The sequence below is a fragment of the Canis lupus genome, chromosome 17 (genome assembly GCF_003254725.2).
Source record: "Canis lupus dingo isolate Sandy chromosome 17, ASM325472v2, whole genome shotgun sequence".
Classification (NCBI taxonomy): Eukaryota; Metazoa; Chordata; class Mammalia; order Carnivora; family Canidae; genus Canis; species Canis lupus.
Genome location: NC_064259.1, coordinates 25906793 through 25934593, shown reverse-complemented (window position 1 = coordinate 25934593; position 27801 = coordinate 25906793). Strand labels below are relative to the sequence as shown.

General features: G+C 37.6%; 1 protein-coding gene across 2 annotated transcripts in view; it reads right to left on the bottom strand.

The window, feature by feature from the left end:
- Positions 1-27801, bottom strand: part of TTC27 (tetratricopeptide repeat domain 27) — a 172784-nt gene that overhangs the window by 127648 nt on the left and 17335 nt on the right. For both annotated transcript variants that reach the window (XM_025454220.3, XM_049095466.1), the window contains exons 6-9: positions 17842-18006; positions 15541-15674; positions 6104-6216; positions 1846-1912 (exon numbers count right to left, since the gene is read on the bottom strand). In XM_025454220.3, the coding sequence (XP_025310005.3) occupies positions 1846-1912; positions 6104-6216; positions 15541-15674; positions 17842-18006 (479 nt within the window). The remainder of the gene's footprint in view (positions 1-1845; positions 1913-6103; positions 6217-15540; positions 15675-17841; positions 18007-27801) is intronic.

The window sequence follows — 27801 nt, the reverse complement described above, 5'->3', positions numbered from 1 at the left end:
GAAATAAACCCACCAACTCGAAATGCTAAAATACATTTAACTGCTTGTTTATAAATCAAGTATTTTAGTGTCTTTTTTAGGATAACTATGGCTAATATATATACCTTGATAAACCACTAAGACCAGTCCCAAGAAGATGTTATTATGGACCCCCGCCCCACAAGAGGCCAGCAGGAACACTTCCTAGCACATGTTACATCCTGTTTACCCCAGTTATCGGAAGAAACCCAAACACCCAAGCATCCTGGTCACATTCATCATCTAGACACTTGTCCTCATCCAGCTCTGTACTTCCCTATGGTAACTCAAACTCACCACCATTCCAGATCCTCCACATCTTTCCCTGAGCCTCACTTCATGGATCACCTTCCCACTGAGATCCTTCCCGCCACCTGACTAAAACAGCCGTACCCCCGTGCCATTCGTATTCCCTTACCCTGTTCTATATGTCTCCAGAGCACATCTGTTAAATATTTCTCTTTGTATACAGTGTATTGTCCCCACAAGAATGTAAATCAATGTAAAGGCCAAGAAGGAAAATACTTTGTTGATACTGTATCCCCAATGACCAGCACAAAGCTTGACATATATTCAGTATTCAACAGAGATTAGCTGGGTAAATAGGAAACACAGGATCATTTTTTAAATTAATATTTTAAAAAATGTTGAACACTTTACTTGTCAAATTCCTTATAGCATACATAGAGAAAACAGGGACATTTCTACATAGTTACCTAAACACAGATATGCTATCATCATCAACACTAAAGATTCTTAAGATACTGAAGTGAGAAAATAAAAAGAGGCACCCAGAGGACTCAAAGGATTCACATCCAACCAGTTCCAAAACCATAGGCAGAAAGCAGTAACTTGCAAAATTCATATTACAATACAAAGTAAGCTAGCTTTTCTACCAGATAAAAGTACTTCATTTTTGCCTTATCTGAAAAATAACAAAGAAAGAAAACATCAGAATTCTCTCTTAATTTTAACTATGATAATAAAAATGCCTTTGAAAAAATTATCTTCAGCAACTTGTGCTCATCAAAGATGTACATTATCTTTTTATCCATAAAGCTAAGAAGATGATGTCTGACCCTTTGGTATGTGACTTTTCTGTTCTTGAAAAGCCTTCTTTGATCTCAAATCCTCATTTATTACTCGAGCTTTCCTTTTCACTGCCATTCTTCTCCAACTGTAGTCTTTATCTATCAACTTTATTTTCTTACACTCCATTCCCTCCTTAATTCCCTATAATGAGGGGACTACATGTACAATACTGCACCGAAACTGTCCTAGAGCTGAGTGATGCACCCCTGATCATCAGTGCCCACGGCCTGTCTCTGGACAGCGCTGCAGTGGGGGATGCTGATGAGCACTTCATGTTCCTGACACTGCCCTACTTTCTCAGTCCATATAACCCTCACCCTCTTGCTTCTGGTCCTTGCTCTCTAACTCCTCTTTCTCATCCCATATATGCAGGCATCACCCTCAGTTTTAGACAAAAGAGTTTCATACTACAGTGGTCTTGGAGTGAGGATTCAGACTCTTGCTCTATCATTTCATTTGTTCATTGGACATGGAGCACCTATCGGGCCCTGGGATCAAACAATGAACAAGAAATATTTGGCCACTCCCCTCAAATCCAAGCAAATACAAAGAAAAATGCTTATGTTTACATCCACAGCAAGATATACACAGTTTGGAAATTAAAATGATGAGGTTTTCTTTTCTCCTTAATTTCCCTACATGGCAGTGTTTCAACATGAGCAATCTTAGGCAAGAATATATGAGAAGCAATATCACATACAAGGAAAAACATGAAATGGAAAGGACATTACTCACTGATGTAAATGCCAGCAGCTCCTCTTCAGTTAACTTATGCACTGGGTTATTCTTTTGGAAATTTGTGCTTTAAATTTTAAAAAAAGAGCAAATTAATTCTAAAATGCATGTTGTAACTAATGAAATATTATTTTTTAAAAAGCAACATAAACTTTATTTCAAGGCACATATTTTAATACTATTGCATTATATACAAATGTAGATATTAGTTTGCCAAAGATAAGTATGACACTAAATAATATAATAAGTAAGTGGGATCCCTGGGTGGTGCAGCGGTTTAGCGCCTGCCTTTGGCCCAGGGCGCGATCCTGGAGCCCCAGGATCAAACCCCATGTCGGGCTCCCGGTGCATGGAGCCTGCTTCTCCCTCTGCCTGTGTCTCTGCCCCTCTCTCTCTCTCACTGTGTGCCTATCATAAAAAATATATATATATATATATATATAAAATAAGTAAGCAATAAAATGCTGACAAATAGGGGCACCTGGATGGACCATTCGGTTAAGCGTCCAACTCTTGGTTTCAGCCGAGGTCACGATTTCGGGATTGTGAGATCAAGTCCCACACTGGGTTCTGCACTCAATGGAGAGTCCACTTGGGTTTCTCTCTCTCCCTTTCTCTGCCCACCTCCCACAAAATAAATCAATAAATAAAATCTCTTTGAAAAATGTTGAGACACAAAAAATGCTGACAAAGGGTGCCTTGCTGGTTAGGTGGTTAAGCATCTGCCTTGGGCTTGAGTCACAATCCCAGGGTCCTGAGATAGAGCCTCACATCGGGCTCCCTGCTCGGCAGGGAGCCTGCTTCTCTCTCCCTCTGTCACTCCCCCTGCTTGTACTCACTCACTCTCTCTCTCAAATAAATAAATAATCTTAAAAAAATTTTTTTTTGAATTTTTAAAAATATTTTTAAATGCTGACTAAAGGTGGTTGGTATACTAAATGTTAACATAATTTATTTTACTAGGAAAAAGAAATCGAATCTGGCAGCCTCAGAAAGAAAAGAATGAACATGGAACCAGCTCCTAATTATCAAACTCATGCCAAAAAAATTAAAATATCACTGTAATCATTAGGCAAAATTTAAGAGGCTGTCAAAGAGGCAGGAAAATGGGAATTCTTAGATCCTGCTGATCCAAGTATAATTTGATCAGATGATTTTACTAAACAATTTATCACTATCTTGTAAAGTGAAATCTTCATATATCTTAGCTCAATAATAATTTCATAGAGCCCAGAGAAATTCTTGAACAGGTGTACCAGGAGCCATATACAAAATATCCATAGTAATATTGTGTACAACAGGAAAAAAAAATCTTGAAATAATCCAAATGTCCAAAAAAAGACTGATAAACTGAGAAATATTCACCCAATGGGATGCTATAATCCAAAGTAAATTATAGCTACGTATAAAAAAGAATGAATCATAAAAACATAATGAGAAAAAAATCACAGACTACACATAGTAAGATATCACTTTTATAAGGCTCAGAAAAAAACAAAATGAAACTGACTTAGAAGTACAAAAACGTGAGTAAATATATTTTTTTGAAAAGGCAAGAAAATAACAAATACAAAATTGAGGATAGTGGTTACTGTGTTTTTTTTTTATTCAAGTATAATATAAGTATAATATAACATACAGTGTTATATAAGTTTCAGGTACACAATATAATGATTCAGCAATTCTATATATTTCTCAGTGCTCAAGATAAGTCTACTCTTAATCTCCTTTTTTATTTTACCCATCGCCACTCTGGCAACCACCAGTTTGTTCTCTGTATATGAGAGTCTGTTTTTTTTGTCTCTTTTTTTCTAGCCCCATCGTTTCACCAATCTTCCATCTATAAGAATTCACCTTCTCATTGTTTCCTTTCTAATCGTGTTTCTTTTAAAATTCATTTATTTATTCATGAGAGATACATAAAGAGAGAGAGGGAGAAGCAGGCTCCATGCAGGGAGTCCAACATGGAACTCGATCCCGGGTGTCCAGGATCAGGCCCTGGGCCGGAGGCAGCGCTAAACCGCTGAGCCACCCAGGGCTGCCCCTCCTTTCTAATCTAACACAGCTTACTACAATGTCCAAGTCACCTCTCCACAGGGAAAATGGCCATGGGGATTAGACAGAGGTCAGGCAATATAACAAAACCACTGTTTACAACTCCCATGGTAACTCAGTTCATGTAAATCATCAATTCACTGATTTCCTACCCATTTATAAACACTGCATCAGGTGCTCCAAGATTCAGAAAACAATCAAGTTGTTTCTACCAAACAGGGGAGATTTAAGTTGCTTATAAAATCCACTCAGCACTTCTAACTGTTCCATATATTAAGATTCAACCAATATTATACTTGGGGGAAGAAACAGTATTTGAAAACAAGAATTTTTTGTTTTTATTTTTTAGTCCTCTCTCAACTATAAAGTCTAACTCATTATACATACCTAAAGCTCAATTGACAGAATGCCTGGGAATATGTATGTTTTGTTTGATTTAATTTTCTGATACACTGTCAATTATGAATTTGCTAAAATGATGTTTTAAGAAATTACATAAAGGAGAACTCAGAATTTGAGGTCAGTAAAACCTGGATTCAATCCCTAATTGCTGCTCATAATTCTCAGCAAGTCATTCAGCCAGTTGAACCCCAATTTCCTATCTGAAAAACGGAGAAAGCAACTTTAAAGTTGCTAGAACATTAATGAGAGATGATGTGAGAAGTGCATGGTGCAATTCCTAGCACATGGAACTGCTCACAAATGGTTGCTATTTATATTAATTATATACTAAGCATCACTACGAATTAGACAATTTTTCATTAGTATGCAAAGAATCTGTCACTAGAATCAAATAATATGATAGAACAAGAGATCTGGGCTTAGAAACAGAGCTCTATGTGTGTGATCCCTTTTACCCAAACAAGAAGACTGGAGGACTATATTCAACTTTTGTGTAAATGAAGTGTGAAAAAGAGGTATAATGCTATGAGGTGGAGACAAAAGGATAAGCTCTACTGAGTTATATAACAATTTTTTTAAACAAATCCCTCCTTTCTTATCTATTACTAATTTGACTGTTCTAAATATTGCAACTTTGTGAAGTACTCCATTTTGAACATTCTCCAGAGAGGTGAGACACTGATATAGTCTCAAAGCATCTTCCCATAAAATGTTAATTACAAAGGTGAAAAAGAAAAACTCTATAAAAATGGAGATGTCTTAAAAAAAAAAAATGGAGACGTCTGGCAAATGTTGCTTCAATCGTGATCAAAGTTAAAGTCAGCAGTGGGACAAACGGACAAATCAAAATTGTGTCCTACTGCTAGGATGCAAGAAGAACCACAAAACTTCCCTTCTCTGATATCCCTGCTAAAGATGCATAATGCAAACTAACTGTAATTTTTTTAAATAGGTCAAATTCAGTGGGGAAAGTCTACAAAGTAACTGGCTTATACATTTCAAAAATGTCAAGACTATGAAAGTCAAGCTATTCCGGCATGATGGAAACTGGAGAGACAGGACAATTAAAAGAAACACATGTATTTTACAGTGGGTCCTGTGCTACAAAGGAGATTATTGGGACAACTGGAAAATTTGAATGGGATCTGAGTATTAAGTGACAATAAAGTATGAATATTTATTTCCTCATTTTGATAGCCATATTGTGGCTATTATAAAAAAAATACCCTAGTTTGTTGGAAGCATGCACTGAAGTAAGTATTCAGGGATGATACAGTGTCCTGTTAGAAAATTATTCTCCAAAGTTCTCTACAATGCCTTCCCCTTGCCACTTTTTTTGAAAAGTGAATTTTGAAATTATTTCAAAATAGAAAATAAAAATAAAAGGAAAAACTATTTCCACCACACATAAGATTCAATAGTATTAAGAAATAATTCTATCCTTTGGATTGTAAATAACCTCAAAGGTCAAAATAATCATTCTCAACTCTCCTAAATACTTTATTATAAGTTTACTCCTAGCTAAAGCTAACCAAAGAAATCTTGCTTATGAAGAAAAGAGAAGTATACTAACTCAAAGGTGATTCCTGAAATTCCTAATCTCTAACCCTTGACTTGGTTGCCCAGTAGAGAGCACTGGTAGTTTAGTGAAAATTGATTGCCCCACTATTCTTGATGCTCGTAAGCATTATAAGATTCCCTATTCATCCAGAACTCGGTGTGCCTCCTGGAATAAAGTTTTCCTCAACACATAAGAACCAATACGCAGTGTTCAAAGTAACTAAATAAGTAATTGACTTACCAGATTCCAAGGATAACAGCAAGCTCTTCAGCACGCAGATCAGGCATCTGAAACTGTTCACAATCTGCTAATTTTATCTCATTTAGAACTGTATCATCATTGAGCTCAAGATTCTGGTGAAACGCAAAAGAAAATATTTAGACCAAAATTTAAATTTGATTCATTCAACACACTGTATGCAACTGATTACTAAGGAGAGATAATTCATCTTTTTGTTTAAAAATTCTACAACGTCTACATATGGTCAACAGGCTATTTCTTGTGAAACACATATTTGGGGATAATTTACTATGTAGAAATGGAGCCCAAGCCCCTCTACTGATGCATCAGGATTTAAAATCATATCTTTCTACTCTATATTCTAATCAAAATATCAACTCTTGGGGCATCTGGATGACTCAATCAGTTAAGTGTCTATCTTTGGCTCAGGTCACGATCCCAGGGTCTTGGGATTGAGCCCCACATTGGGCTCCATGCTCAGCAGGGAGCCTGCTTCTCCCTCTCTTCCTCCCCATTCATGCTCTCTCACTCTCTTTCTCTCTAAAATAAATAAAATCTTTAAAAAAATATTAAATCAAAAACAATACAATAAAATATCAACTCCCAATTCTGTTTCTCAACAGGATCTAGAAGAGCCAAAACAATCTGAAAAAGAATAAAATCTGAGGATTTAGGGGACTTGATAGAGTATCTGATTTCAAGAAATACTACAAAGCCAACACAGTGTGGTACTAGTGTGAAGACAGACTTACAGATGAATGGAGTGGAATATAGAGTCCAGAATTTTAGACCTACATACAGCCAATTGATTTTCAACAAAGCAAAGTCTTTTCAATAAATGATGGTGACAACTGCACAGCCATTTGGGAAAAAATGCCCCTTCACCCTTATCTCATACCACACACAAAAATTAAGTCAAAATTGATCACAGACCTTAACGTAGAAGCTGACCCTAAAAAAACCTTCTAGAGGAAATCACAGGAGAAAAGCTTTGCAACTCTGGGCTAGATAGGTGGTTCTTAATTAGGACACAAAAAAACCTGAACCATCAGAGAAAAAACTTTCCTAAGTTAAACTTCATCAAATTTAAAAGTTCTGTTCTTTGAAAATATCGTTAAGAAAATGAAAAGCCAAGCTACAGACTCAGAGAATATATTCATAAAACAAATATATGAAAAGGGACTTGTATTCACAATATGGAGAACTCTTACAACTCAGTAAGAAGATAAAAAACCCAATATAAAAGTAGACAATAGATTTGTACAGACACTTCATTAAAAGATATATAAATGCCCAATAAGCACGCAAAAAGATCCTTGACAACAACAGTCAATAGGAAATACTAATTAAAAGACTGACAATACTAAATGTTGACAAGGATCTAAAATTAGAACTTTTACACACTGCTGATACTAATTTAAAATGGTGTACCACAGAAAATATTTTGCCAATTTCTTTTTTTAATTTTATTTATTTATTTAACAGAGAGAAAGAGAGAGCACGCAAGCAAGCAAGCAAGAGCAGCAGGCAGAGGGAAAGGGAGAAGCAGGCTCCCGTTGAGCAGACAGCCCAATATGAGGCTCAATCTCAGGACTCCGGGATCAAGACCAGAGCCAAAGGCAGATGCTTAACTGACTGAGCCACCCAGGCGCCCTGCCAATTTCCTATAATAAACATACATTTACTATAAAGGAGCTATCAATTCCACTCTAAGTGGTTACCATGAGAAATGAAAACACGTCCACAAAAGACATATATATATAAATGTTCATACAATTTTATCTCTTATAGCCCAAAAACAGAAACAACTCAAATAATTCAAAAATTTCATATTTGTTATCAATAAACAAATAAAAGAAAAGTTAGGATGTCTCCGTGGCTCAGTAGTTGAGCATCTGCCTTTGGCTCAGGGCATGATCCCAGGATCCTGGGATTAGGTCCCACATTGGGCTCCTCATGAGGAGCCTGCTTCTCCCTCTGCCTGTGTCCTTGCCTCTCTCTTGGTGTCTCACATGAATAAATACATAAAATCTTTAAAAAATAAATAAAAGAAAAAATAAAAATTATACTATATCCATCCAATGGAATTCTAATTAGTAATAAAAAAGGAACTATTGGCACATGTAACTATATAGGTTTATCTCAAAAACATCATGCTAAACAAGAGGCCAGATATAAAAAAGTACATAGAAAATTCTGGAAAAGGCAAACTATCTATAGTCACAGAAAGCAGATCCACAATTGTTTAGGGCCAGCACAGTGAGAGATTAACTGCAAATGGGCATGACGGAACTTTCTAGGGTAATGAAACATACATTGACTAATGGTTGCAGAAATGCATTTGTCAAATGTCATCAAACTGAATGGGTTTAACCTTACCAATTAAAATGGGTCAATTTTTCTGTATGTAAGTTCTATTTTTAAAAAAATTATTTTTAGGGGCACCTGGGTGGCTTAGTCAATTAGCATCCGACTCTTGACTTCAGCTCAGGTCGTGATCTTGGGGTCACAGGATAGAACCCTGCGATGGGCTCCATGCTTAGTGCAGATCCTGCTTGAGATTCTCTTTCTCCCTCTGCCCTTCCCCATGTTCATGCTCTCTCTCTCAAAAAATAAATAAATCTTTTTTAAAAACTGATGTGGAGCTCCCGGCGTGGAGCCCGCTTCTCCCTCCTCCTGTGTCTCTGCCTCTCTCTCAATCTCTGTGTCTATCATGAATAAATAAATAAATAAATCTTTTTAAAAAATAAATAATTAAAAAATAAAAATAAAAAATAAAAATTGATGTGGGGCACCTGGGTGGCTCAGTCAGTTAAGTGTCAAAATCTTGATTTCAGCTCAGGTCATGAGTTCAGGGTCATGAGATTGTGTCCCACATCAGGCTCCACACTCAGCAAAGCCTCTGCTTGAGATTCTTTTCTTCTCCCACTCTCTCTGCCCCACCCCTGGCTCACTCTAGCTCACACTCAAATAAACTTTAAAAAAAGTTGATTTTGAAAAAAATGAACTGTCAAAAAAAATAGTAAAACCACAATGAGATATCCCTACACACTCCCCTAACACATGAAAATAGCAAAAATTAAGAAGAATGACAATACCAAGCATTTGCAACTGGCACTCATTCACTGATGATTGGAACATAAAATAGCACAACCACTTTGGAAAACAGTTTGGCAGTTTCTCATCAAGTTAAGAATACACTAGGGTGCCTGCATGACTCAGTCAGTTGAGAGGCTGACTCTCTATTTCAGCTCAGGTCATGATACCAAGGTCATGAGATCGAGCCCCACATGGGGCTCTATGCTAAGCATGAGCCTGCTTAAGATTCTGTCTCCCTCCTCTCTGCCCCTCCTCTACAACATGCACATGCTCGCTCTAAGGAAAAAAAAAAAGAACACACTCACTACACAATTCAGCCATTCTAATCCTAGGTATTTACCCAAGAGAATTAAAAACATGTTCACACAAAGACACACAAATGTTTCAAGCAGCTTTATTCATAATAGCCAAAAATTAGAAAGAGCTCAACTATCCACCAACAGGTAGATGAATAAACACACTGTGCAAATAGACCTAAGTGTGCATGCATGGATGAATGGATTAAGATGTGGTACATAAAAAAAAAAAAAAGATGTGGTACATATATTGGAATATTACTCGATCATTAAAAAAAAAAAACCCAAACAAATAAGGAAATCCTACCATTGGTGACAACTTGAATGGACCTTGAAGGTATTATGCTAACTGAAATAAGTCAGAGAGAGACAGTGTATAATCTCACTTGTATGTGGAATCTAAAAACAAAACAAAACAAAAAATCAAACTCGTAGAAAAAGAGATCAGACTGTGGTTACCAGGGGCAGAGGGTGAGGGGAGGGAGGACTGGAGGAAGCTGGTCACAAAGTACGAACCTCCAGTTACAAGACAAATAAGCACTGGGGATGTGATGTACGACACAAGGACTACAGCCAGTACTGCTGTGAGATAGACAAGAAAGTTGTTAAGAGAGTACATCCTAAGAGTTCTCACTACAAGAAAAAAAATTTTCCTTTTCTGTTTATTTTTTATCTATACGAGAAGATGGATGTTAGCTGAACCTACTGTGGTAAACTTTACAATATATGCAAATCAAACCATTATGCTATATGCCTTAAACTTATACAGTGATATACGCCAAGTATTTCTCAATAAAACTGGAAAAAAAAGAACTGCTATAACTTAAAAACACATTATGCCAAGTGAAAGAAACCAGACACAAAAGAGTCATACTGTATGATTCCATTTATTTGAAATTCTAGAAAAAGCAGCTCTATTCTGTGACAGAAAGCAGATCAGAGGGAGGGAAAGTGACTGACTGTGAAGGAGTGTCAATGACTTTTTGGTGTAATGGAAATGATTCTGTATTTTTAGTATGGTGGTCATTTCATGGGTCTATTTTTCAAGATTCAAACCGTACATTTAAAATAAAATAGGTACAACTTTAAGTTTTTTTCTAATTCAATAAAAGCAGCTAAAACTAAATGGACTAGAAGGCTGAAAACTGTCCATGCCTTAAAGGTCACTTCTTAACTGGTAACCTTTTAACTAGTAAGCAGTAAATCTGTCCAGAACACAGCCCAGAGGAACAGCTTTCCTTGTCCATCCTCAAATTCACTCTAACTGTAGGCCTAGCTCTATCTACAGTGTTTTAAGAAAAGAGTAGAGCAAGAAAAGAAAAAAAGAAGAAAAAAAAAAGAAAAGAAAAGAAAAGAAAAGAAAAGAAAAGAAAAGAAAAGAAAAGAAAAGAAAAGAAAAGAAAGAAAGAAAAGAAAAGGAGCACAGCAACCGCAACAAACGGCTGACTGGAAGAACACAGAACCTTTCAGAATCCATTGAAAAAGTGGCTCTCCCTCCCTGAATGGGCACCCTTCAAAGGCAGAGCTGGCAGGTACATAGCACACCCTGGTGGCCATCATTTTCAACATAGGCCTTTCATAATTTAAAAAACAGATCTACATATATAATTTAAAATCTTCTAATAGCCACACTTAAAAAGAAAGTAAATGGGGCACCTGGGTAGCTCAGTCAGTTAAGTGTCTACCTTCAGTTCAGGTCATGATCCCATATCGGGCTCCCTGCTCAGCAGGGAGTCTACTTCTCCCTCTGCTCTTTCCTCTACTCTCTCTCTCTCTCAAATAAATAAAATCTTAAAAAAAAAAAAGTAAAAAAGTAAAATTTTAAAAATGACTTAACCTAATACATCAAAAATACTATGCTTATATATCTGTCAATAGAAAATTATTAATTAGATATTATATATTATTTTTTCCATACACAGTCTATGAAACCTGATATGTCTTTACCGTTCAGCACATCTCAAATTGGACCAATCAACTTTCTGTTGATCAAAAATTACATGTGGTTGAGGACTACCATATTGGACTATTATATAGCTCTACAGTATCCCAAAATTTTCATCTTTTTACATCCTAACAGTTGTATCAATCTACCTATTAATACACAATGTTCTCTGTTGCTTGTTTTTTGAGGGGTTTTTTTAAGACTTCTTTTTTAAGATTTATTTTAGAGAGAGAGAGTGGAGGGGAGGGGCAGAGGGAGAGAATCTTCAAGCCGACTCCCTGCTGAACCAGACATAGTGCTTGATCTCACGACCCTGAGACCATGACCTGAACCAAAACCAAGAGTTGGACATTTAACTGAGCCACTCAGGCACCCCTAAAGATTTTATTTTTAAGTAATCTGCACACCCAAAATGGAATGCAAACTTACAACCCTGAGATCAAGAGTCACACATGCTCTACTGACTGACCCAGCCAGATGCCACAATACACAATGTTTAATAACACATCCATACGAGATCTTTATAAATCTAATCTGATCCTTCAACAAAGTATGAAGAAATGAAGTATGGGAAAAACAAAAGAGGAAATGAAGAATATCATAACTGTCCCAGATTCTCACCCTAGGCTAGACAACAAGAATAGGACAGGGACCCAAGTCTCCTGCCACCCCAGGGCTCCTTCCCCTCCACCACCAAAGACCTGAGATATGGCAGTTTTGGCAACATGGCATTACTTTTTTGCTAGACACAAACAATTAATCAAAATAGCTTTGATCTTCATTCAAAATGCTCTACATTCCTATTCCACTGTTTTGAAATTAAAATGCATCTGGGGCAGTACCTACTTATCTGTTCTTTTTTTAAGATTTTATTTATTTGACAGAGAGAGAGTGAATAAAAGCAGGGGGAGGGGCAGAGGGAGACAGAAGCAGGCTCCATGTTGAGCAGAGAGACTGATGCAGGGGTCAATCCCAGGATCCTGAGATCATGACCTGAGTCGAAGGCAGACGCTTAACTGACTGAGCTACCCAGGAGCCCCCTAGCTGTTCTTCAAGTCCCAGATTTAAGATAAGATAGACATTTTCACACTGTAACATTTCTAATCAGGATATATTTTGTTATAACTAAAATTGATAAAATAGTGTTCCCTTTTCTCCCCCACAAAACTTGGTTACTAAAAAGACAGTGTAGGGATCCCTGGGTGGCTCAGCAGTTGAGTGCCTGCCTTCGGCCCAGGGCGTGACCCCAGTTTGGGGATCGAGTCCCACGTCAGGCTCCCGGCATGGAGCCTGCTTCTCCCTCTGCCTGTGTCTCTGCCTCTCTCTCTCTGTCTCTCATGAATGAATAAATAAATAAAATCTTTAAAATAAATAATAAAATAAAATAAAATAAAATAAAGTATAAAATAAAATAAAATAAAATAAAATAAAATAAAATAAAATAAAATAAAATAAAATAAAATAAAATAAAATAAAATAAAATAGTGTACTTTAGGGGTGCCTGGGTGACTCAGTTAAGCATCTGCTTCAGCTCAGGTCATCATCTCAGGGTCCTGGGATCAAGCCCCACATCAGGTTCCCTGCTCAGTGGGGAGCCTGCTTCTCCCTCTTCCTCTGCCACTCTCTCACTCTAATAAATAAATAAAAATTTTTTAAAACACAGTGTATTTTCTAATGTAATAGTGCCTATAATATAAGGAAATAGGATGTATAACTAATAAGCAATTCTGTCTTCTGCCCTAAGTATAAAGCTGTTTCTATCTAATCAATACTTACATCACATAATTTGTATATTATACCTTTAAGTAGTAATTAATGAAAATAAGATTACCTGAATGTATTTTACTTCAAATATGAAAGATTCAATAAATTCTATGTTAAATTGTACATCATTTTTTTACATTCCTAATAGTACTCATATCCTATTTATCATTCCAGGAGATAATTTTCAATAAAAGAACTCCATATAAAAAAAGCAATAAACAATGGATTACTGAATTAAATGTGTGGACTACAGAACGGAGTGTCTTTTCACTGACCCTATGCTATGGCCTAAAAATCAGGTTTATGGCAGTTAATCTAAGACTTAGCAATGGACTTGGGTTACATCAAAAGACAGGACAGGACAGGACAGGACAGGACAGGACAGGAAAGGAAAGGAAAGGAAAGGAAAGGAAAGGAAAGGGGCTTAAAGAGGAGACTCCATACACGGAAGGAGGGAAGAAGGGAGGTTTGAAACAGGTAACAGTAACGTCTTCCCTGATCAACATCAACAAAGCAGTATGAACCTTGCTTCACTGTGGCTTCACCGATATCAGGAAGTATAGACAGCACCCTGTGTAGAGTTTCTCTCTCCCTCTCTCCCACCCTCCCTCCCTCTCCCTTGCTCCTTGCTCCCTGCCTTTCCTCCTCCCTTCCTTCTTCTCTTAGAACCAATAGCTCAGCGGGTGGCTGAGCGGTTTGGCGCCTGCTTTTGGCCCAGGGCGCGATCCTGGAGTCCTGGGATCGAGTCCCAAGTCAGGCTCCTGGCATGGAGCCTGCTTCTCCCTCTGCCTGTGTTTCTGCCTCTCTCTCTCTCTATGTCTATCATGAATAAATAAATAAAATCTTAAAAAAAAAAAAAAAAAAAAAAAAAAAAAAAAAAAAACAATAGCTGTTCCTCCCTTAATTATCTCAAAAGCAAACAAAGGAGTGCTTGGAACCAGCCCAGCAGGTGTGTAATACCTCATCAGAGGCCTTCCCAAGGAAGAGACTCCTGACCACTGCCACTCTTTCTTTCTATCCCTAGCCCCTATTCTTGGCACTATCTTCAGTATAGAATAGAATTGTAGTATTCACTGTACCCAAGATAAATCTGTTTATAGGCTCTGGAATGGAAAGTAGGGCTTCAAGGAGAGTAACATCAGGCAAAGGACAATAAAAAATGTTGGCTTGGGATTTCCGGGATAAGACCATATAAATGCTAATAGACTCTATGGAAGCAGATAGGAAGGCATCTAAGTATATAAACTGACGAAGATCCATAAATGTAAGCTGCGAGAAGAGAATGCATGGGGCACCCGCTGGCTCAGTTGGTAGAGCATGTGATTCTTGATCTCAGGTTTATAAGTTTGAGCCCCACATTGGGTACAGAAATTACTTAAAAATGGGGCAGCCCGGGTGGCTCAGCGGTTTAGCGCCACCTTCAGTCCAGGGCCTGATCCTACAGACCCAGGATCGAGTCCCACATCAGGCTCCCTGTTTGGAGCCTGCTTCTCCCTCTGCCTGTGTCTCTGCCTCTCTCTCTCTCTGTCTCTCATGAATAAATAAATAAAATCTTTAAAAAAAAATTTAAAAAAAGAAATTACTTAAAAATGAAATCTTTTTTTTTAAAGGAGATTGCATTAGCCAAGTCAAGGAAAACTTAACTAAGGTAGCAACCAATCCAATAATGAATGACAGTAACAAAGGATCAGAACACTGGTAAAAAGGAATTCTTATCATTTGTTCACATATTTTTGAAGAAGTCTAAGAAATTTCAAGTCTCTTAGTATTCAAAATATCCACAAAAAGCAACAAAAAGCAGCTAGAAAAATTAGCCCCTACCCAGTCTGTCTTCTGAAATTTTTTTAAGGAGAGTAATACAACTAACTGTATTACTAATTCATATTACTGAAGTCTAAGAGAAAAATAACATTTTATCTCTATTTAAGGGTAAAAAAGGTTTAAACACAGGTTTGTCTGTTTTCTAAAACCCCCAGCCACCCTGAAAAAAACTCAAGAAAGGACAAAATGAAGCCTCTTACCCTTCCATTCAAAATAAAGCCTCTTCCTACTCCATATTTCTAAAAAAGTCACCTACTAAAACTGCTAGATTTGGATGTTAATTTATTTTATTTTATTTTTTAAGATTTTATTTATTTATTCATGAGAGAGAGAGAGAGAGAGAGAGAGGCAGAGACATAAGCAGAGGGAGAAGCAGGCTCCATGCAGAGAGCCCGAAGGACTCCTTTGGGAGTCTCCAAGATAATGCCCCGGGCCAAAGGCAGTGCTAAACCTAAACTGAGCCACCCGGGCTGCCCTGGATGTTAATTTAAATAATTTAGGATCCTACTCACCTTGGTTAAATGTTCCTGAGGGGTGGGTGCTGGACTGAATTCACAATGTGAAAAGGCATCCCCTTCCCGTCTTACATCCAGAATAAGTTGTGCCACATAATTTTCTTGGAACCGTGTCCTTTTCCCCAAAGCACCTAAAAAAAAAAAAAAAATATATATATATATATATATATATATATATTAAATTGTATCTATTGATTTGTCAATCAGATCTATCATACAGTCATGAAAAGTAGTATTTTCAGAGTGCTTTGAAGTCAGTAAGGTATTTTCTCCACTTCACATTAAAAAAAAAAGACACAAAAAACCTGAGGCTCAGTGATGATCTTAAAACTTATAAAATTATAAAGCCAGGGTATAAAATAAAAAATAAAAATAAAATTATAAAGCCAATAAGCTATGGGCCAGAACTGAAACCCAAGATTTATGCCACTAGATTACACATATTCACTTTTGCATCAAACTACCTCCTTCCTCAGAAAAGTGTCAGAGGTAGAAGTAGAAATATCATCATCCTCATTTAACAGATGAAAAACCAGACTTTCTGAGGTATAGTCATTTGCTTCAGATCTCTGGGATTCTCAGTATTAGAGCCATGGTCTCCAGGTTCTAAATCCCACAGTCTTTCTATTATTCTATCTGGCTTCATTTAACACCACCATTTTTTCCATTTTGTATCTGAAATAACTTGTTACAGAATAGCTTTAATAGAAGCAACAGTCCTAATATCCACTCTCTGGCAAGTGTCAGATTACAAAGACCCTTGATTGTAAAGACCAGCCTAAGAAGTCTGGATTTTATCCTGCATCGCGTCTGGCTCTAAATTATACCTCGACCTTTTAAACATGTTACACAAAAACAGCTACTGAGATGGTCAAACACAGCTCACTTTTTAATAGAAGGGCTACAGTTGAGGGGAAAAAAATAATAATCGGATTTTCATTTTATATTTGTGAGTATCACATTTGTATTTTTAAGTTCCTTGCTCTTAACTTAAAAAAAATATGAAGAACTAGCTAGTAAATACACCAGTGGTTAAAGCTGACTATACAGAGTACTGTGCCATTAGTTTTTAAAGAGCCCAAAAAGATTCCCTAAGGGCCAGAAGATTTAAAAACAGTCTCTGAAGCTAACCTCACAAGTTATATTATATAGAACTATATTTTCAAATACAGATGAGACTCCAACTTACATATGACCATTGTTCCAAAAGTTCTAAGCTGGATATTTAATAATTTTCCCCATTCAAACAATGTAATATAAGATGGCTAAGATCCCAGATCAGGCCACAAAGTTATATTTAACTCATAATATAGTTGAAAGATTTTATTGACAAGACCAGCTTAAGTAAGAAGCACAGAATTTAGGGTTAAGAATGGACCTTAGAGATAATCTAGACCAAGTCCAGGAAGGACAAAGAGGTGTGATCACTTCAACCTTCACAGATGGGTAGTCAGTCACAGCCTGGAATGCTGAGCTCAAGTTTAAGAGGTCTAAGTGGTGTGCTGGAACTGATCATGCTGGACTTTCGTTAAAATGGCGATGGATACTGAATGCCAATTATATTGTAAAACCTCAGGAATAGAGCAAGACATAAAAAGCAACCAATGCTTCTTATTTTGTATTCAGAAGAAATACTGAGGTTTTTGGAGAAATTCTATAACTTATTTGTTCATTCAACAAATATCTGAGTGCCAACTATATGCCAGTGTTCTAAAGCACTGAATCTAAAACAGTCAAAAATTTCTGTTAAGACAAAAAAAAATTTCTGTTCTTAACACAAAAAAAAAAAGCAGATGAAGGCCATAGGTATTTACAAGAAAGGGCAACGTAAAGAGCTGACACCAAATATAGAAGTCAGGAGGCACTTTAGGAAACCCACATCCACAAAGAAATGGCCAAAAGTTCATTTGTGGGGGCACCTGGCTGGCTCAGTAGGTAGAGGATGCGACTCTTGATATCAGGGTTTTAAGTTCAAGTCCCAACATGGGCACAGAACTTACTTAAAAAAAAAAAAAAGTAGGGTGCCTGCTGTATGTGTGTATATAACTATATATATATATAAAACTAACATGTAGCCAACCACATTAGAAAATAAAGGGGAATTTCCAGGAATAAAGAAAATATTTCATTTCAGACTTGTTCTAAAACTATGAATTTTTAAAAGAAAGTCTTTAAAACCAATTTTTATAAAGCAAATAGAAAAAGAAATACAACCAAACAATATAGCCAAACTGCCAATAGCTATATGAGTTTTATCATAAAAATAAACCAATCATCCACAAAAACAACAAATCTTACCTGTCAAATCAATTTGTAACTTGCTAATGTCTTTAGCAATGTTGAACTGATCTTTTGCTTTTGTATATTCATAATAATATAAAAATATATATGCACACTCCAGATGGAATTGAATAGCCAAATACTGACCGGAAGCACCTACAAACAGATCCTCTAGTTTCATCACTGCAAGACATAAGAGAAAACATTAAAAACTATGATTAAAATGAAAAATCTATCATTAAGTAAAATGAGCAAATGAGTAAAACGTTGAGCCCATGGTACATGAAGTATATATATTGCATCATCCCTTAAAGATTTTAAATCTGGAAGATGAAGAACACAAGTACAACCACAGTTCACAGCTAGCATTCTCTGAGCACTCACATGTTCCAAGCACAAAGCTAAGGACATTACATACATCCCGCCTTTATTCCACACAATTCTAAGAAACACAATTCATAAATCTGCCCTAATTTTAGAGTGCTTGTCTTATCTGTGCCACTAAAATATATGGCAACACAAGGTGAAGATGTAAAGTATCAAATGAATCTACAGAGTTAAACACTACAGAAAATCTAATGAAGAAATCAGCTTACAGTTTCCTTCATTAAGAATACAGAAGTCCTCCCTTCAAAGGAGAAACAGATACACAAAGATATATATGACCAAATAGAAAATGAATATTGGCTTAGCAGTCAGATTCTGCTTTCTCTAAAAACCAGGGGCTAAAAAGACAGGAAGATAATGACTTTATAACAGAGTATCTGAAATGAAATGATTGTCAAAATTAATTATATGTAATAAAAAGGCTAGTTGACACCCACCAAGTTGGAGGGGGTGTTCACAGGTCACCTGATCCAGACCTCTACAATATCCCTGACAACTATCCCTCATAAATGCCTCCAGTAATGGTTTAGTCAGCATTTCACAAAGCAGTCCATAAGAATTAATGCATAATGTGAAGCTAATATAACACTGTATGCTAATTATACTTCAATTAAAAAAGAATTTTAAAAAATTTTAAAGAATTAATGCATAGTAAATGAATAGAACATGTATTTCCAATGTCCAAAGCTGGGAGAATCTGTTCTCTTTCAAGCTGAAAGGGAAGTGATATATACTGAATGTCTACTCTGTCTGGCATGAGGGGTTTTACATTGTGTTATAATTCTCACAATGATGTCTTTGAGATTGACACAATCTCCATTTGATTCACTAGAAAATTGAACTCTGATAGCTTATAGATTAGTCACCTCAGTTATTAAGTGGCAAAGCCAGAATTTGAATCGATGCTTATTGGGAAAACAGGGGGCAGGGAGGGAGTTGGAAGAGGAAGCTGCAGAGGAAGCGTAAGTTTGTAGAGGGGATGTTATACAACCCAATCTCCTTCATCAACTAGCTATCTGCCAGAAACACTAATAGCTATGAAATAGATAGATATCCTTTATTTTATTCTGAACTGAAATTAAAATGAGTCTGAAAAAGAATGTTTTTCTGCGGCACCTGGGTGGCTCAGTCAGTCAAGCATCCAACTCTTAATCCCAGCTCAGGTCTTGATATCAGGGTTATGAGTGGAGCTGGGTGTGGAGTCTACTTTAAAAATAATAAATAAAGAGGTATTTTCTATATACTGCCAGACTTTTTTTTTTTAAATAAAGATTTTATTTATTCATGAGAGACACACAGAGAGAGAGGTGGAGACATAGGCAGAGGGAGATGTGGGACTCGATCCCAAGACCTCAGGATCACGCCCTGAGTGAAGGCAGATGCCCAACTGCTAAGCCACCCAGGCATCCCTACTGCCAGCCCTTTAAAGAGATTCTATGGATTCAAAGAGAGTAAGTCAAGATGTACATGTATTACTTCAAAAAACAGACAGGTATCTAAACATGAACTTCTCACAACGAAGCTCCTTCAGCAGAGTTCCTCCAAATAAACCACTCTCAAGAAAAGCTGGAACTGATGATATTTTGGGCTCTTAGTGCTTTTAATTAAATTTCTTTTCCTTCTGACTGCCCATTACTCCTAAGTGTCTAGCCATTTTTCTCAGAAATACAGTAACCTTCTACCATGTTAGCACAGTTCACAAGTGACAGGATTCTCCTTAGTTGTCGATGACAGTCAAGTAATCTTCCCAAAAGGTTCTGGATACAAACATATATTGAGGGATGTGAAATTTGGCCAAGGATTTTTTTTTTAAATCTCTCAATAAACACAGAAAGACTGTTTCTGCATTTAAGCAGATTTCTGATGTTGTGATAGCTCATATAAGCCTAGGGAAGACTATCAAATGTAAACTGTCCTGATAACACAGAAGTCACATAAATGCTCAACGCTGATTGCCTGTACTATCTTCCCTCCTACCTACCTACCTGTGTACGTCTATTAGCATAACTTGCTTTGAGCTTGTACTTCTGTGCTTCTTCCACATCTTATGTGTTCACGGATCAAAGACTTAAATAAAATAGGAAGGGAAGTCCTGATTTTTTTTTTTAAGAATTAGTTTAATCTTTAAATTCCAACAGCATGTCAATTATTTTTCCAATAAAACACCTTTAAAAACCTGGATTTGGGGCAGCCCTGGTGGCTCAGTGGTTTAGCGCCACCTTCAGCCCAGAGCCTGATCCTGGAGACCCAGGATCGAGTCCCACGTCGGGCTCCCTGCATGGAGCCTGCTTCTCCCTCGGCCTGTGTCTCTATCTCTCCCTCTCTCTGTGTGTCTCTCATGAATAAATAAATAAAACCTTAAAAAAAAATAAAGTCTCTCAAAAAAAACCAAAAAAAACTGGATTTAGGGCACCTGGGTGCCTCCCTCAGTTAAGCATCTGACTCTTGGTTTCTACTCAGGTCCTGATCTCAGGAGTAAGATCGAGCTCTGGGGCAGCCCCGGTGGCGCAGTGGTTTAGTGCTGCCTGCAGCCCAGGGTGTGATCCTGGAGACCCTGGATCGAGTCCCACGTTGGGCTCTCTGCATGGAGCCTGCTTCTCCCTCTGCCTGTGTCTCTGCCTCTCATTCTCTCTCTGTGTCTCTATGAATGAATGAATGAATAAATAAATAAATAAATAAATAAATAAATAAATAAATAAATAAATAAATCTTTAAAGAAAAAAAAAGATCGAGCTCTACAGCAGATTCTGTGCTTGGGGAGGAGTCACTTGAGATTCTCTCTTCCTCTCCCTTTACTCCTCTCACTCATGTGTGCTCTCTAAATAAATAAATCTAAAAAAAAAAAAAAAGCTGGATCTAAAATGTTTAATATATAGCACAGGCCAAACAGGGCCCCAGGCACCCACTGGAGCCCATGGCCTAGCACTGAAGCCTGGTGAGCCTGCCAAAGGGAAGCTAGCTAGCTAGTTAGTTATTTATTTATTTATTTATTTATTTATTTATTTATTTATTTATTTATTTATTTAAAGATTTTCTTCATGGGACACCTGGGTGGCTCAGTCAATTAAGCATCTGCCTTCAGCTCAAGTCAAGATGCGAAGATCCAGCCCTGGGAAGAGCTCCCTGTTCAGTGGGGAGTCTGGTATTCCTCTCCCTCTGCCCCTCTCCCCACGCTCTCTCTCAAATAAATAAAAGCCTTTAAAAAAATAAAGATTTTATTTGAGAGAGAGAGAATACACACATGCACATGGGAGGTAGGTGGCAAGGGGGAGGGAGAGGGACAAGCTGATTCTGTTCTGAGTGTGGAGTCCAAGGGTAGGGTTCAACCTCCAGACCCTGAGGTCATCACCTGAGCCCTAAACAAGAGTCCCACATTAAACCAACTGAGCCACCCAGGTGCCCCTAGGGGAAGCCCTTTAAGCTCCTAAGAAGTTTAGATGTTGAAAACATTCCCTGTGCATGGAATTTGATATTATATGGTTTATTAAGATCTGTTATGGCTGGCCTTGGACATTTTTTGTTAACTAGTAGATTCAGGAGATGTTGGAGTAGGAGGATTAATGTTGATGACTTTAGGATGCTGGCTCCATCATAGGTATAATTATGCAAACTAAAACTCCAGAAAGAACTGCCAGAGAAGGAATAAAAAATAAGATTTCATAGGAAAGTACTCATGTTGATCCTGAAAAAAAGCAAACCAAGGGCAATAGCAGCAATTGAGCAGAGTCTCAAGCACAGAAAATCCAAATACAATTCATAGGAGTCAGTGTGAACAAAGCTGACGTTAACTCTACCAAACGTTGTATGTACCATAAGGGTTTCAATTAAGTAAAGTATGTATAAAAAATAAGTAAATAAATAAATAAAATGTTTAATATAGTTTTATGTTAACAATTCTGTTGAGAACAAAGTAAGGAATCCTCAGGGAACAAAAACTAAGTGAAAATTGAACCTCAGGAATTAAGTAAGCATGCCCTGAGGCCATATTCTGGCTGAAGCTATCTACCAAACCTTAGGAAATCCCATTTTTATGGCTACAAGGAACACCAAAGACAAAAGATGAGGAGGCCTGGACCCACCCAAAGTAGCTGATCTAACAGGAGACTGCACTTGAAGCTGAAACCCAAAGAACTGTATCTTCAATGAAAGATTGAAAGGAGATAAGTCTGCCAGGCAGAAGAGTTCAGCAAGAAAAATGGCACTAGAAGAACAGTAAAAAATTTATCCTAAGAGGGGAATCCCTGGGTGGCTCAGCAGTTTAGCGCCTGCCTTTGGCCCAGGGCGCGGTTCTGGAGTCGCGGGACTCCCCAGCATGAAGCCTGCTTCTCCCTCCTCCTGTGTCTCTGCCTCTCTCTCTCTCTGTCATAAATAAATAAATAAATATTTTTTAAAAAATTTATCCTAAAAAAAAAAATTAAAAAATAAATAAATAAATAAAAATTTATCCTAAGAATTCATAATCATAAGCCAGCCTTCACAGATTTGTGACATCATGTCAAAACAGGAAAGTGCTAGCCAACTCCAATTCCTTTCCTAGGAAGGGAGGGAGGGAGGGAGGGAAGGAGGGAGGGAAGAGAAAAGAAAGAAAATCCATCCCTCCCTGATATGCATACTTCTCAAGCTTATTTCCTACTGCTGCCCCTCCTACTGCTGGTCCATCCTTCTCCTGCTTCTCTCCCCTTCTCAATGATTTCCCTCTATTCCATCCTATCCAATCTAATGAATTATGATATATCGCTAGAATTGTGCTAGATCCTATAGCAAGGTTTATGCCTTGATCTTCCCTAATAAGAGGATGGGGGAAAGAAGAGCTAGAAAGAGAAGACACGTAATCATTATTTAATACACAGTTAGGGATCCCTGGGTGGCGCAGCGGTTTGGTGCCTGCCTTTGGCCCAGGGCGCGATCCTGGAGACCTGGGATCGAATCCCACGTCGGGCTCCCAGTGCATGGGGCCTGCTTCTCCCTCTGCCTGTGTCTCTGCCTCTCTCTCTCTCTCTCTGTGTGTGACTATCATAAATCTCTCTGTGTGTGACTATCATAAATAAAAATTAAAAAAAAAAACACACACACACAGTTAATGTGATGTGAAATTGTGTGGTACTGACCATCAGTACAAAAGAGGGGAAATCCATAAGGCTGGGATAGTTGTATAAGCCTTTTTTGGAAGGGCGGCCTTGAAAGATGGGTAGAAACTTGGCTACAATTCATCATAAGGCTCATAAGAGGAGTCCACATGGGTCTTGTTCACTGCTATATGTGTACCACCTATCATAGCTAGTGCTCAATAAATATCACAAGAGTGTACAAATATTTAAAAACCTTTTGATGGCTACCATCAAGATGGAAATCCAATGTCCTAGTGACCTAGCTCCTACCTACCTGTTCAACCTTATCACCTGACACAAAACCCACCCTCAGAGTCTACTCCTACCATTGGGAACTACCAGAATTCCCAAATGCTCAAAGATGTTTCAAGTCCCTCTGCCTCTCTTTGTACATGTTATATGTCCTTTCCAACTTCACCTAGTAAATTCTTATTCATTCTTCAAGAGTCAGTTCAAGCATGAGGCACTTTGTGAAGCTTTCTCTGATCTCTCAGGTTTAGACTAACCACATTCTCCTTTCTCTATATGCCCTTTGTTTCTATTTGTATTTTTACCCCTGCCCCACTGAGTTCATCGATATCCCTAGCACCTAGCACAGTGACTGACACATGGTAAGCACTGTAAAAACAATTTTTATTAATTATGAAATTGAGTAGAAAAGATAAATTCAAAGGTAAAACAGGAAATAATTAAAGGCTTTCCTAATCCAAAAAAGTGACATAATGAAATTGGTATTTAGAAAAACCAATCCAGTACTGATGTGAAAGAAGGAACAAAGGGCCAAGAAAGGGCCTATAAGTCAGGTGCAAAACTTCTGATGTGAAACAACAGTAACAGTAGACTTAAGTAACTGGGTGCTGGTCATACAGAAGGACAGACCTAACCAGTCACTATCTGTTGCTCAACAGCAGTCCTGTCCAATGAAACCTTCTCTGATGAAGTAAGTATTCTCTAGCTGCACTGTCCAAAATGGAAGCCATTAGCTACACATGGCTTCTGAGCACTCCAAATGCACCTAGTGAAACTGAGAAACTGAATTTGTTATTTTATTTTAAATTTAAATCATCACAAATAGCTAGTGGCTACTATACTGGACAGCACAGCTCTCCGGCTAGCAGTTGTAACAAAATCACAGATTTTTTTAATTAATAAAAGGAAGCACTTTGCAGCAATTATGGATCCTAACAATGCAATGCATTCTCTCTCAAAGTAATCAGAAAGTGCCCAAGGAAAGAGGAAATAACTCTCTTGGATACAATCTTCCAATGGGTTCCAGCATTAGGATAAGTGGAAAGCTGGCCTAAGAAGAATCACATTATTTTATATCTGGAAAGGATTCAATGATCATTTTACACGGAAAGAATCCTTGGTTTGGAAGTCAGATGAGTTGCCTAAGGTCACACAGGAGGACAGAGTAGAAACCAAAAGCCAGATCTTAAAATACCACGTTTTGTTAATTGAACTGTGATCATTTCAGAGGTGTATACTGATGTAAAATGTTATCAACTGCACACTTTAAAATATGAGTAAATACTGCAGGTCAATTATACTTCAAAAAAACTGCTTAAAACACACACACACACACACACACACATACACATTACATATGCCCCACCCTACCATCCTCTGGCAACTCTTCAGTTCTAGCTCATAGAGTTACTGTAAGGAATAAACCAGTTAATGTATTTAAAGACTCAGAACAGTGCTTGGTATGGAGCTGGCACTACAGAAACATTAACCACACTATCATTATTAGATACCAGCATTCTGCCCTACTGACCAGCTGTGGAAATGTAATACAAAAGTGGGCAGGATTTGGAGTTACAAACTCTAGATTATAGGTCCGGCCCTTGGGCAATCTGAGTCTCAGTTCTTTGTAAAATGAGTTAATTAGCTGAACAAAATAATCTCTAAAGGACCTTTCCAAACTGAAGGTTTTGGACATGGCTGAGCATAGGAGTTGCAGGAATGGGAAAGGATGCACATGGGACCCTTAGGGAAGAACTGATAAGATTTAAGAACTGGCTAGATGCACAGTATGACGGAAAACTATGAGTCAATTATGAACACGGTTTCGAGCTGTGTATACCTCAAGGTTTAAATAAAGAAAGGAGCAAGTCAACCCAGTAGACGTGTATTTATTATCTTAAAAAATCAGTAGGTTTTCCATGGAAACGAATATTCATGACCTTCTGGACACAAATGTTATCCAGTACATTTAAAAAATATATGCTAGGGATCCCTGGGTGGCGCAGCGGTTTGGCGCCTGCCTTTGGCCCAGGGCGCGATCCTGGAGACCCGGGATCGAATCCCACGTTGGGCTCCTGGTGCATGGAGCCTGCTTCTCCCTCTGCCTATGTCTCTGCCAATCTCTCTCTCTCTGTGTGTGTGTGACTATCATAAATAAATAAAAATTTAAAAAAAATTTAAAAAAAAAAAATAAAATAAAAAAATAAAAAAAATAAAAAATATATGCTAAACCCAAAATCCCTTCTTACAAGATTATTTTAAAGCTATGTTAAAATCCCAGGCAGCCTCGGTGGCTCAACGGTTTAGCGCTGCCTTTAGCCCAGTGCCTGACCCTAGAGACCCAGGATCGAGTCCCACGTCAGGCTCCCTGCATGAAGCCTGCTTCTCCCTCTGCCTGTCTCTACCTCCTTCTCTGTTTCTCATGAATAAATAAATAAAATCTTAAAAAAAATGAAATCCCTATGGATAATTATAATTATCATATTTAGCATATTTTAATAACATTCATTTCAAAGTATCAATTCTTTTTTTAAATCAGTGCACTTATCAATCACCAAGAGACTAATCTCTTGGTCAGCTCTTCTGATGTGGAAACAACCTAACCCTAGAGTCACAGAGTTGCCTGTAGATGTTATAGCAGAACTCTCAGACGAAGCATTTCGACCTGTTTTCTCTTAGACAGTGACTTCTTCACAAGCTGATCCTCAAACAGCTACACTGCAATACTACATTTCATGCACTGTATGGAATGCATTTTCAGTATCAGCTCCCTGAATAAACGGCTGAGTATGCACCTAAGCAGTCTTTTAGAGAATCGTGGTTTCACTGGTGTGACATCCAAAAGAGTGCCTCAATCATACTGAGGAGCATACTTTGCAAGAATCTTACTCTTTTCATAGATGTGACCAGTCCAACAAAGTTATGCTGACATTCTGATGGGCTCTATTCCATTACAAATTTATTGATGTCACATTTCTGGACAAAAATATAAAGATCACAGTTGTTCATGAAATCTTCACTTTTGGTTCATGGACTGAAAAAAAATCCTGCCAACTTTTTGATGATCCTTCAAGGGCAACATTTCAACTATAATATCCTTCTCTGGACACTGAGGAGTATTTCAGTTATAACTGACTGCTTGGTCAACATTTGGGTCAAATCCCAGAACAAAAAAATTTTTTAAATAAAATTGTTTAAATTTTGCAGTTTAAGACTATCTGCAGGCCTACCTAAACATAGCCAAAAGGGACCAATTTATGACTAGATAAAATGAAAAATGTCGTTGATTAGCCTAGAACAACAACATAAAAAATGCTTAATTGTAAGCAAAGCAAATGATATGCTGCAATATACTACAGAAAAGAATCAAGACCACTTGGGGAATGAGTCACTTAAGAGTCATATTTTCCAGATCTTAGTTAACTCTTTCTGTTTGGAAACTTAATTTTACCCCACAGAATAGAATTCTCTCTAAAACATAACATATGGTTCTTCCCTTTTAAAATGGCACATAAGGAAGGCTATTTTTTTTCTTTTCTTAACAATTAATTATTATAGAGGCACCTGGGTGGCTCAGTTGGTTAAGTGTCTGCCTTCAACTTAGGTCATGATCCCAAAGTCCTGGGATCAAGCCCATGTCAGCTCTAGGCTCAGCAGGGAGTCTGAGCCCGCCCCTCCCCGAGTAAATATAATCTTAAAAAAAAAAAATAATTAATAATTATGAACATTAGTCCCCGAGATGTGGTAAAAATGTAGCCATAAATGCAAATTTACATAATATGGGACTAAGGGAAGTAATGTGACTTTCCCTACAGCAACTGCATCAAATTTGATATCCTATAAAAAGAAAAAATAACTCTCAGTGACATCTTTTTTGTTCACTACCAATTTTCCATAAAAGTATAATAAAGTATAGGAAACTGATCTTAAGCAGTGTAACGTAATTACTTTTCTACAAAATTAAACAGTGGGCTGAATCCTGATGTCATCTTATTCCAAATGCTTTTACTATCCTCTGGAAAGGACTTTTTTTTCCCCCATTACTATCAGTGATGTTCAAGTCACCCAAGACTCAAAACTTTACCCAATTTCATTTTTTTAAAATTTTTTATTTATTTATGATAGTCACATAGAGAGAGAGAGAGAGGCAGAGACACAGGCAGAGAGAGAAGCAGGCTCCATGCACTGGGAGCCCGACGTGGGATTCGATCCCGGGTCTCCAGGATCGCGCCCT